This window comes from Hemiscyllium ocellatum, chromosome 23 (assembly GCF_020745735.1).
Source record: "Hemiscyllium ocellatum isolate sHemOce1 chromosome 23, sHemOce1.pat.X.cur, whole genome shotgun sequence".
Taxonomy (NCBI): Eukaryota; Metazoa; Chordata; class Chondrichthyes; order Orectolobiformes; family Hemiscylliidae; genus Hemiscyllium; species Hemiscyllium ocellatum.
The window spans coordinates 16,327,365-16,340,539 of NC_083423.1; the positions used below are offsets into that span (position 1 = coordinate 16,327,365).

Sequence of the window (13,175 nt, forward strand, 5' to 3'; positions counted from 1 at the left end):
AGCTACCTCAAATTTAAAACTAATTGGATCAATTTGCAGTGTTAAACTACTTAAAATGACAATGGCAGCAGAATGGGTTTCTGTTTTTCACAGACTGCACCTGGATTTGGATCTCCCAGCTCTCCTAGGTTAAATATTTTTGCTGTTCCAGTCACTATGAATCTAAATTAGTGAGCTCAGTGGACGTGAAGTATTCAGGAAAGGAGCATTTCTGCAAGAACAATCATTACCAATTTCCTTGTCACACTTGGGAAGCTGAGGAATCCTCTTCATTTACATCTAACTGTTGGATCCAAGTGAATGTCTTTTATGCCACTTAGAGTGCAATTAAGAGTGACTGTATTGATGTGGAACTGGAGTCACATATAGTTGAGATGTCTAAAAACTGTAGGTTTCCTTCCTTGGAGAACACTAGTATCCAAACATCCATCAACTGCTAAAACATTTTGCTGTTTATCATTCCCTATAGAATACAATTGGGTATCAGGAGTCCTCACATCAAACAAGCAATATTACATCAAGATTAAATCACTTATTGTAGAATACAATACTTTAGGGAATTCCATGGTCCTGAAGGTTGTTGTTTTAATGTCAGCCTTTCTTCTCTTCCTACTTTTCTTTAACTGAGCATTGTACTGACAGTCTCGTTTTCTTCTTATTCCCATTTCACTGCAACAGTTTCAAAAGCTTTCCAATTTTAGCTATTATCAAGGGCTGCTCTGCCATCAATCTATTCCAATCCAATTCACCTGCTTTGACCCACAGCCTTGTGGTTAATGTCAACCTGATCAAAATACAGATCAATGACAGACAGAGCATTAATGACTGACCTTTTCTTTAAAACTATAATTCCCAATACCATGCTGGCTATCAGAGAGCCCTGGAAAACAAAAAAAATGACATTATGCAAACTCAATAAACACAATTCCTCTTTCAATTCTAGAAGCATGCACTAAATAAATGCCATTGACTAAAGGGGTTAAGGAATGATGTCATAGGCCATTTGGCTCTTCAACACATTATTTGCGTAGGTCATTTATAGTAATTACAGGCTTCATAATCTTCATCATTTGATCTTGTTCTCCACCTCTTTTTGTTTGAGTACCTTCACCCACACTTCCTTCCATGTAGGCAATTGTGGGAATTATCAGATACTTATCAGCTTGTAGTTTGGGAACTACATCCCAAGCATTCAGCGGTGTCTGTGTAGGGAGGAGGTGCTTCTTTCAGAAAATGCTAGAATTCCTACAGTGCAGAAGCAGGCCTGTCAACCCATCAAGTCTGCACTGCCCTTCCACCTATTCTATCCCTGTAACCCTGCATTCCCATGGCTAATCCATTTAGCCTGCACATCCCTGGACACTATGGCCAATTTAGCAAGCAGGTCCATCTAACCTGCATATCATTGGACTGTGGGAGGAAACTGGAGCACCTACAGGAAACCCACGCAAACATGAGGAGAATGTGCAAACTTCACACTCTCAGGTCCCTGGCTTTGTGAGGCAGCAATGCTAACCACTGAGTCACTGTGCTGTGCCACAGTTTTTGTGGAGAGCAAATTAAAATACATGAGTGAGATCAGAACTGAAAAGTACAAGAAGAGATCAGTGAGCGGATGGAAATGAATTTGGTCAGTCAGTGAAATCACAGGGACATCATTCAGGGAATTAAGTTGCTCAGGGTTGTGTAATATTCCTGAACTGGAAAACAGAACTCTTGACTATTGAGCTCAACAGGATATCATATTGAAATAGTACAAACCTTCAGTTTGTTCACAGGGCAGCATGGTGGCACAGTGGTTAGCACTGCTGCTTCACAGCACCAGGGACTAGAGTTTGACTCCAGCCCCGGTCAACTGTCTGGGTGGAGTTTTGTCCGGTTGCTCTAGTTTCCTCCCACAATCCAAAGATGTGCAGGTCAGGTGAATTGGCCTTGCTAAATTGCCCATAGTGTTCAGAGATGTGTAGGTTAGGTGAATTGGTCAGGGGTAAATATAGGATAATAGGGTAGGGGAATGTGTCTGGGTGGGTTACTCTTGTTGGGCTGAAGGGCCTGTTTCTACATCATAAGGATTCTATTCTATTCAGTGTAAAAAGTATTCAGATGAAGACCATCCAGATGCCAAGGTATAAGGATTAACAGGAGGAATGAACTTCATGGGTAAAATTATCTCATTCATTTGTTACATTCACTTTGGTAAATTATACACGTACAGTCCTGCAACACGTGGCTTTTACACTGTAATAAATTTTAGCTTCTGCATAAATGAAATAGAAATTCAGTGTGCGCATGTCACTTACTGATCTGAAGATCATGTGCAAAGGCATTGGAATGTTGAAGTTGAGGGCATAATTATTAACCACACTTACGATGAAAAACATGGTGACCATGATGAAATAGTTCCTGAGAGAATAAAAAAAAGTAGGAAGTGAGAGAGGTTAATCTGCAGGGTTGTCTCACAAAAGACTATAGAGGGAAACTACTCACACAAACATTCAAATGGAATTAAAAGAGAAAAACCTTTTTTAAAAATTCTGAAGAATAGAAACAACAAAAGAAAAACAAGACGTTGGCTCAGCCACTTTTGGAATATTGCATGCAATTCTGGTCTCTTTCCTATCTTGTTCACTTTTTGTGAATCTTGAAAGGGTTCAGAAAAGATTTACAAGGATGTTGCCAGGAGGGTTTGAGCTATAGGGAGAGGCTGAATAGGCTGGGACTGTTTTTCCTGGACCGTCGGAGGCTGAGGGGTGACCTTATAGAGGTTTATAAAATCATGAGGGGCATGGATAGAATAAATAGACAAAGTCTTTTTCCTGGGATGGGTGAGTCCACAACTAGAGGGCATAGGTTTAGGGTGAGAGGGGAAAGATACAGAAGAGACCTAAAGGGCAACTCTTTCATGCAGAGCGTGGTGCGTGAATGGAATGAGCTGCCAGAGCAAGTGGTGGAGGCTGGTACAATTGCAACATTTAAAAGGCACCTGGATGGGTATGTGTAGCAAGGGTTTATAGGGATATGGGCCAAATGCTGGCAAATGGGACTAGATTAGATAGGTATATTGGTCGGCATGGACGGGTTGGACCGAAGGGTCTGTCTCCATGCTGTACATCTCTATGACTTTATGTTTTAACTTTGATTTACACTGCTGAAAACTGTCAGTGGTGAGATCAATTAAAACTGGTGTTGCACAAGAGGCCAGAAACAGAGGAACACCAAGACGTTTGAGACGATTTGAAACTAAGAGGAACATTCTGAGATAGATTCTGCTGAACTACAGCCGAGGCAGGTTTACACAGACCAGTGGTTCACTTGTTAAACAGCAGAATTTCTCCTTACCTTAAAGGGATTGCCCGAGGCTTTGTGAAAAAGTGAGCTTGAAAGATTAAGCCTTCCAATGCTATGAACAGGAACTGTCCAAATGTCACAAGGTTTCCACATCCTGGAAAATCCCTGAAGAAAGAAAACCTTTTTAAACAAGTAATGGGTTTAATGCTGTCAATGATTTAATAACTAATTTCACCGGTCCAATTACTAATGTCAAAGCCTTTTCCAGAATACAAAAATGCACCAGTCAAGCCAACAAACTTAAAACAACAACATAATCCTAATGCGATTGCAGGATTCAAGTCAAATTGAATGACTCAAGAAAAGTGTGTCAGCTAGACCAAATAAAAGCCCTGGCTCATCACAATCAATGGCTAACATTCAATATATCACGGAGGATAAATCTAATAAGCATAAAGCACAACCCGATTTTTCTGCAAAGTCCATGTTTAGGGCTATACTCAGTGACTGCTTATTTACTATAAAATATGATACTTGCATTCTGAGTTGGTTTCAACAATACACTTTAGAAATGTAATTTGTATGCACCTTTATATCAGGGCATAGAATTCAGCAGACTACACAGATTATGTTGCCATGAAAATCACTGGAATTTTAGATACAAAGAGCAGACTGAATATGACAAACGACTAACATAAATGGATTTTCTAGCAAAGGAACAAAGTGCAGCACTGGGTTGCAAGGCAAAAGCCATAACATTTGCTATTTCATTAAGGAACAATGCCACACCGAAGGAATTTGCTGTTCCTGAAAAACTGATATGATAATGAGAGGAGGAGTTTGTTTTAAAGAGACCAAATGTGCTACAAGAACCATTAACAGCCACAGGCCTGATCTTAATATGGTTCTGATGAACAGCACTGGACTCAAAATGTTAACTTTGCTTACCTCTCCACAAATGTTGCCAGACCTATGAGTTTCTCCAGCACTTTCTGTTTATGTTTCAGATCTCCAGCATTTGCTGTTCTTTGCTGCAGTTCATTGCTTTAGTCTGCATCCAGGTTACTCTGTTAAATTCAGGTCTGGTCATTCTTACTTTCTGACACGATCATTGAAATGACAGCAGGGAAGGATGTCAAGATTAGAGTGGGGCTGGAAAAGCACAGCAGATCAGGCAGCATCCAAGAAGCAAGAAAAATCGACATTTCAAGCAAAAGCCCTTCATCAGGAATGAGGCTGGGAGCCTCCCGTGCAGAGAGAAACATGGGAGGGAGGTGGGGCAGAGAAGGATGTCATTCAGCCATTATGCCCATGGTAGTCAACTAGAACTTTCTAATTCCATTCCATTTCTATAATCTTTACCCATAACCCTTTATAGTCTTGCTTTCAAACGTCTTTTTTCAAAACTACTTGTGCTAATATGGTCCATGCTCTAAATGATTTCCTCTGATTTCTCCTCCCATTGTTTCTAGAATAACCATGTGCCTAAGGCCTGTTATTGATTGCTCAATGGACACAATTTTTATCTTTTAATTCTATTCAAATATTTTACAGCTTTAAAATCTTAATTATTAGATCTTGGGTAGCGTGATCAAGTGATCCATGATCTAGAGTTTAGGTTTTAGTCTCTAAGGGATAGATTCAGGCTACCCTTCTACTAGATCTAAATTGTGTCATTTAGGCAGTTCAATTAATGCCCTTGCTCGAACAACTGGATTTTAAGGATGATTTCCCCTCATGGAAGAATCTGGAACTAGGGGAAACTATTTAAAAATATGGAGTCTTCCAGTTAACACATGACTGATAAGGAGGAATTTATTTTCTAACACGATTTTAGTCTTTAGAACTCTCTTGCCAGGACAACAGTGGAGCTGTAACTGTAAATATATTCAAGACTGAGTTAGACGGACTTTCAATCTACAACAGAATTGAGGGTTATGTGTAAATGTCAAAGAGTGAAGTTAAGATCACAATCAGATGAATCTTATTGAGCCTACTCTTACAGCTTAAGTTTGATTTTTGAATTAATTTATTACAGCAACATATACTCAGGTAGAGTGAAAAGTGTTGCTTTACAAATAGATAATACTATACAAGCGCATCAAGGTAACTGAACAGAGTGCAGGATACAATGTTACAGCTGCCGAGAAGATGCAAAGATTAAAATTAACATTAATATTAAAGCAATCCATACAAAAGTCAGATAATAACATAGAAGAAGCTGTTCTTGAATCTGTTCACACGTAAATACAAACTTTTATGTCTTCTGCCCAATGGAAAAGGGCAGAAGAGATAAAACTGGGGTGGGAGGGATCTTTGATTTTGTTGGTTGCTTCCCCCAGAAGTATTGATGAAATCAATGTATGGGAGACTGGTTTGCATGATGGACTGGGCTGTGTTCACAACTCTTTGTAGTTACTTTTGGTCTTGGGAAGAGCAGTTGCCATACTATCCAGATTGGATGTTTTCTATGGTGCATCTATAAAAATATGTAAGAGTCTTTATGGACATGCCAAATTTCCTTCGCCTCTTGATGACATTGTTGTGCTTTCTTGACCATAGTGTCAACATGATAGGACCAGGAGAGATTGTTGGTGATTGTCACCCCCAAGAACCTGATGCTCTCAAACATCTCCATCTCAGCACCATTAATGCAGACAGGGGCAAGCCTTCCACTTCAATTCATGAAGTCAATGACCAGCTCCTTCGTTTTGATGATGTTGATAGAGAGATTGCTGGTTTTACACCATGCCATTAAGCATTTAATCCCTTTCTTGCATTCCATCACGTCATTGTTTGAGATCTGACTTACAATGATGTCATCAGCAAACTTGCAAATGGAATAGGTGTGGAATGTGACCACACAGTCAGGCATGTATAAGGAGTATAGTTGGGGGTTGCATACGCAGCCTTGCAGGACACTGGTATTGAGGATTATTATGGATGAGGTTTGTTGTCTGTCCATCCTGACGGCAGTCTGTTGATCAGGAAGTCAAGAATACAGTTACAGAGGGAGAGCAGAGATCTGAGTGCTGGAGTTTGGAGATGAGTTTGTTTGGAATTATGGTGTTGAAGGTGAAGGTGCAGACAATAAGCAGGAGCCTAACATTATGATCTAATTATTTAAGTATATCAGTGAAAGAAAGGCCAAACTTGAGTATTTATTCACAAAGTATCATTACTGTGGATCTTTATTGTACATCTTTGGCTCCAATATCTTTCCAAAAATGAAGAGCAATGAAATCTGTTACCCAACCAACATCTTTGAACATTACTTTTTTGCTTTTATATTTCTACTGTGAGAAATTCTATGTTCCATTTGACTTTTAATGACACTCTTCCAACATTTCTAGAGCTTTGTTTTGGTGTCTGTTAACTGCAATTTTGCACAGGGTCAATTCATTTCTCCTCAAACACACTATTGAACTGCACTTGTCACCCATTTACCTATTGTATTAATCAGTTCATGTTGAGGGTTCTTGTAGCACAGTGGTCTCTGGACCAGGAGGACTGAGTTCAAATTCCACCTGCTCTAGTGTATATGACAACATTCTCCGAGCAGGTTGATTCAAAAATAGTAATCAGTTCACATTTCCCCTTCCAAATCACTTCTGATTTAGCCTCCTTCCCCTCTCCCTCACCTTTGATGGTTTGCGTTGCCCGATAAATGACTTTGCATGTAAATTTCTACCTGGTTACACAGATGATGCATGATGGTGATTAACAACTGAAAACAAAAAAAAAGTCATAGTGATGTGGGGATGGGGAAAAAAAATTCAATTATGTGTAAGAGAACTTAGAAGAATCTATAACAAAAATCAATCAATTCATGTCCTTTGCCTTTTGTCGCACATGAGTAGAGTACCTACTTCCAGATCAGGTTTCAAGGTCAACCCTGGGCCCAATTGGAAATCTGATGTTGGGGTGGAGTGGGATGGCCACAACATTCACAATGGATAGGATACTGGGAGAAGACTGTTTGCCAACTTGGCCAAATTAATGAAGGAGTTACATTGATTTTCAACACAGAAACTGGCCATTTGACCCAACCAGTCAATGCTGGAGTCTAAATTACACACAAACCTCCTCTTGCTCAATTAAGAAGAAAAAAAACCCATCAACCAACAGTAGTCATAGAGTCATAGAGATGTACAGCAAGGAAACAGACCCTTCGGTCCAACCTGTCCATGCCGACCAGATAGCCCAACCCAGGCTAGTTCCACCTGCCAGCACCTGGCCCAAATCTCTCCAAACCCTTCCTATTCATATACCCATCCAAATGCCTCTTAAATGTTGCAATTGTACCAGCATCCACCACTTCCTCTGGCAGCTCATTCCATACCAGTACCACCCTCTGTGTGAAAAAGTTGCCCTGCAGGTCTCTTTTATATTTTTCCCCTCTCACCCTTAACCGATGCCCTCTAGTTCTGGAAAACACACAGACGTCCATCTTCATAAAATGAGGGAAACCAAGGACTAAAATATGTGATGAAGTGAGAAAATGGATTCTGGTCGATCTTCACAAAGACAGAAGAAAAACCTGCTCCAAAGGTGTGTCATCATAATAATAATAATAATAATAATAACAACAACAACAAAACAACGCAACAACAGGCTGATTAAAACACAACAGGTCATGTCCTATATGGTGTTACCTCTTGGACTCCAGCACCTGCATTATATCATACTTCCACTGAATTGGCAAACTTTGACATTGTCCCCTCTTTTGTCCATGATCAAATTATGTTGTATGAAAACCAAACAAAATTTCAGTACAAAGTTTTGCAGCTTACCACTTCCCAAATTTGTCCAATGAGGAAAGCAATGCCTTTTAACGGTACCCTAAATTATCTGTTCTTCAGACAATGATTTGTGGCTACATTCACTTTTATACAAATGGGAAGTGTTGGAAATACTCAGCATGTCATGCAATATCTGTGGAAAGAGCTTATTTAATACTTCAAGGGCAAAACATGAGGTGCACAGTAATAGATTTCAAGCAGGTACAGTGGCGGGGAGAAACAGCATAAGATTAGAAGTTAAGAACGATTGTATCTAAAGAGATGATTGTTCCTTGCACTAAGAAGTTTTCTTGGACAAATAAAGAAACAAAAGATGGCCTAAAAGAGCCGCAAATAACAGAATCTCTGCCATCTCAAAAAATGGGAGCATTTACTCTAAAATTGGTGAATTCATTGTTGAGTTTGAAGGCTGTAATGGGGTGAATCAAACAGACATGAGACGTTCCCAAAACATTCCTGAATTTCATTTAAATGCTTCAGGTTGCCAGAGAGGCTCGAATGGAAATCGAATGAAAATAAAAATCTCTTTTAACATGCTGTGTCTCAAATTTCATGATATATCTCATGTGTGTCTTCTCACCAGGTGACTTCTGAAAATATTCACATATGACAGGGGCGAGCAAGGAGAAGTCAGCTTCAGGAAGGATGGAGAAAGTAGTAGTTGGCAAGGAAGATGGTACAAGCAGGCTACAAAGGAGAGAACAGTTTTGTGTCGCAACTTGTATGCAGCACTTTATTTGGAAATCCAATTACACTACATCCTCAGAGAACTCGAATAAATTTATCAAACATTTTCACTTTCATAAAAATATGCTGACTCTGTTTGGACATTATGTGAATTATATTATGATCAAAGAGGGAGTTGGTTCATACGACATGGTTCATATCACATTCTTGATGAAGGGCTTTTGTCCGAAATGTTGATTTTCCTGCTCCTCGGATGCTGCCTGACATGCTGTTCTTTTCCAGAACCACTCTAATCTTGACTCTGAGTTGGTTCATAGCAATGCCAACAGCTCAAGTGCGTATTATGCAAGTATTGCACTAAATTCAGACCTAACCTCTCATCCTCAAACTGAATGTGAAATTCCCACATGTTATGATCACACTTGACTAGAAGATCCTTTATTAAGAGATCAATTAATAGTGTCCTATTATAGATTACCAGATCTAAAGTCTATTTTCCACTTGTTGGCTCTATAACAAATTGTTCTGAGACTGTCCCCAATATGTTCTATGCACTGATGGTCACCACTTTAACAACTTGGACAAAGTTAAAAATCACACAACATCAGGTTATAGTCCAACAGGTTTATTTGGAAGCACTAGCTTTCTGAGCGCTACTTCTTCATCAGGTGGTTGAGAAGGAGCAGCACTTCGAAAGCTCGTGCTTCCAAACAAACCTGTTGGACTATAACCTGGTGTTGTGTGATTTTTAACTTTGTCCACGCCAGTCTAACACCAGCACCTCCAAATCATGTTTACCAACTTGATGTGTCAAAATACTTTTCCCACGTGAAACAGTGATTTGCTATTAGCTACCTTTGTTATGGAGTTCTAGTATTCATAACATTTTACCAAAATATAGAACATAGTACACTGCAGCTCAGTACAGGCCCTTCAGCCTTCAATGTTGCGTCAATCTGCAGAACCAATCTGAAGCCCATCTAACCTACACTATTCCATTCCCATCCGTATGTCTATCCAATGACCATTTAAACGCCCTTAAAGTTAGTGAGCCTATTACTATTGCAGGCAGTGCATTCCATGCCCCTACTACTCTGAGTAAAGAAACTACCTCTATCACCCCTCAATTTAAAGCTATGTCCCCTCATGCTAGCCATCGCGATCCAAGGAAAAAGGTTCTCACTGTCCAACCTACCTAACCCTCTGATTATCTTATATGTCTCAATTAAGTCACCTCTCAACCTTCTTCTCTCTAACAAAAACAGCCTTTCCTCGTAAGACCTTCCCTGTATACCAGGCAACATACGAGTAAGTCTCCTCTGAACCCTTCCCAAAGCTTCCCCATCCTTCCTATAATGTGGTGACCAGAAGCGTATGCAATACTCTAAATGTGGCCGCACCAGAGGTTTGTACAGCTGCAGCATGACCTCATGGTTCAGAAACTCAACCCCTTTACCAACAAAAGCTAACACAGTGTATACCTTCTTAACAACCTTATAACCCTGGGTGGCGACTTTCAAGGATCTGGACATCGAGATCTTTCTGCTCATCTACACTACCCAGAATCTTCCCATCCGCCCAGTACTCTGCATTCCTGTTACTCCTTCCAAAGTGAATCATCTCATACTTTTCTACACTAAACTCTGTTTGCCACCTCTCAGCCCAGCTCTGCAGCTTATCTCTGTAACCTACAACATTCTTCATCACTATCCACAACTCTACTGACCTTGGTGTTATCTGCCAATTTACTAACCCATCCTTCTATGCCTTAATCCAGGTCATTTGTTAAAATGACAAACAGTAGTGGACCCAAAACAGATCCTTGTGGTACCCCACTAATAACTGAACTCCAGATGAATGTTTCCCATCAACCACCATCCTCTTTCTTCTTTCAGCTAGCCAATTTCTGACCCAAACTACTAAATCACCCTCAAATTGTATGCCTCTGTATTTTATGCAATAGCTTACCGTGTGGAACCCCATCAAATGTCTTACTGAAATCCATATAAACCACATCAACTGCTTTACCCTCATCCACCTGTTTGGTCACCTTCTCAAAGAACTCATTTAGGTTTGAGAGGCGTGGCCTACCCTTCACAAAACCATGTTGACTATCCCTAAACAACTTATTCTTCTCTAGATGATTGTAAATCCTATCTCTTATAACCCTTTACCCACATCTGAAGTAAGGCTCACAGAGCTATAATTTCCAGGCTCGTCTCAATTCCCCTTCTTGAATAAAGGAACAACATTTGCTATCCTCCAGTCTTCTCATACTATTCCTGTAGACAACGGCGACATAAAGATCAAAGCCAAAAGCTTAGCCATCTCCTCTCTGGCTTCCCAGAGAATCCTAGGATAAATCCCAAATGGCTCTGGAGATTTATCTATTTTTACACTTTCCAGAATTGCTTACACCTCCTCTTTTTGCACCTCAATCCCATCTAGTCTAGTAGCCTGTATCTCAGTGTTCTCCTCGAACACATTATCTTTTTCTAGTGTGAATATGGACAAAAAATATTCATTTAGCGCTTCCCCTATCCCCTCTGACTCCATGCACAACTTCCCACTACTATGCTTAATTGGCCCTAATCTTAGTCTAGTCATTCTTTTATTCCTGATTTACCTATAGAAAACCTTAGTGTTTTCCTTGATCCTATCTGCCTAAGACCTTTCATGTCCCCTCCTGGCTCTTCTTAGCTCTCTCTCTGTGTCTTTCCTGGCTTAAATCGTAACTCTCATGCGCCCTAACTGAACCATCTCATCTCATCCTAACATTAGCCTTCTTCTTCCTCCTGACAGAAAAATTCAACTTCCTTAGTAAACCACAGCTCCCATGCTCAACAACTGTCTCCCTGCCTGACTGGTACATACTTATCAAATATATATGTAAAGATTGCAGTCAGATCTGTGGTACTCACATGTTATTAAATAATGATAATAGCCAGATCCCTGGTGTTCACCTGTCACTAAATGAAGGTGATACTCAGATCCCTGGTGTCCGCCTGTCAGTAAATGAAGGTATGGAAAAAGATCTGCTAACCCAAGATATGCCCACAAAAGCAAAATTGGCCAAACTGTACCAAAAACACCCAGAATTCCCAAGCAGGCTCACAAGCCAAATCAGACAGTCCACGCAGACAAGAGAATACACTTTAAGCTCGCTAACAATGATAGAGCACCACAGATATCTCAAAGCCCCAAGGGCAGTTTCACAACCCAGCAATACCAAAGCCATGCAATGAGCAGGTCAGGCAGAGAGGCACCATCAAGGACATGCTCCAGGAATAGGACAATGGAAGCACCTCACTACTTCAGAGGAGACACTAACACCTACTTGTGACGAGGAATGGAACCATCAATACTGTCAGGATGTTGCAATGTGTGAAGGAGCAGGACATTCATCCAACAACTGTTTTCCAATTAGCATCCTTGTAACTAGATTACTCCATTCCCAGATACATTGTAGTTTCCCATTTCTTAATCAGCCTTATTGTGCAGCATTATTATAAAGCTAGTCTCATCCTCAGCTCTGGGAAGAGAAAGTCTGATCTACCTGTACAGACTGTCAGTTCTGTGTCAGCCTAGTCAGTTTCTCTTCCAGCTATGTGGCTTGCAATAAACTGTCAATTTCAATTTGAGCTGTATTTTGTGATCTCTAACCTATTGGGCAAATTTCTCTGACAGAAGGTGGCACTCGGATCCCTGATGTTCACCTGACAGTAAATGAAGGTGACAGCCACATCCCTAATGCTCACCTGTTAAAGATAACAGGCAATGCCTGCCCGCACTCACCTGACCAACAGTTCCAGAAACACAACATTGCTGGTGCAGCCAAGGAACACCAGGCCAACAGCGAAGACTGCGTGCATCTTGGCCCTTGAAAAGGGGTGGTGGTCGAGGTAAGATAGCCAGCTAGGCCGCTGCTGATTCCCTTAGCTCCTTCCGTTCCACTCACTGTACCATCAACTGACACGTCCAAACAGGCGCCATCCCTCTCAGTCCACTTTCCGGTAATACTGCGCATGCCTTGCGCGCAATGCACGTCGGGGGATGTAGTCCTTACCTGCCAGGACGGAAACTGCGTACGAGTGAACGGCATGCTGGGTGTTGTAGTTTACCTACGGCCGGTGGGTACTGCTGCTGGCTGTAAAACTACAATTCCCAGCAGATATTGGAAGCTGTCAAGGAATTGTTGTGGCAACGGTAGGTGAACTAAATATGAAATCAACACAAAGGTAAATGCATTTAAACACAATCGATTGCTTTGTTTTCTACGTTTTAGGGGATTGGGCGCTTTAATTTTAGAATCTATTGTCGTTTGATGTAACAGATTTTAAATTCTAACCACTCACTGGCTGTTAGAAGTTACTCTGTTAAATGCTTATTGAATTTATT

At 40.6% G+C, this 13,175-nt stretch overlaps 1 protein-coding gene across 1 annotated transcript in view; it reads right to left on the bottom strand.

Annotated features, from left to right (window-relative positions):
* The window catches only part of slc35b4 (solute carrier family 35 member B4), a 31,174-nt gene extending 18,398 nt beyond the window's left edge, over positions 1-12,776 (bottom strand). The window contains exons 1-4 of the mRNA XM_060842706.1: positions 12,573-12,776; positions 3,340-3,453; positions 2,301-2,403; positions 831-880 (exon numbers count right to left, since the gene is read on the bottom strand). Coding sequence (XP_060698689.1) covers positions 831-880; positions 2,301-2,403; positions 3,340-3,453; positions 12,573-12,649 — 344 coding nt within the window. The 5' untranslated portion in view covers positions 12,650-12,776. The remainder of the gene's footprint in view (positions 1-830; positions 881-2,300; positions 2,404-3,339; positions 3,454-12,572) is intronic.
* Positions 12,777-13,175: the final 399 nt, after the last annotated feature.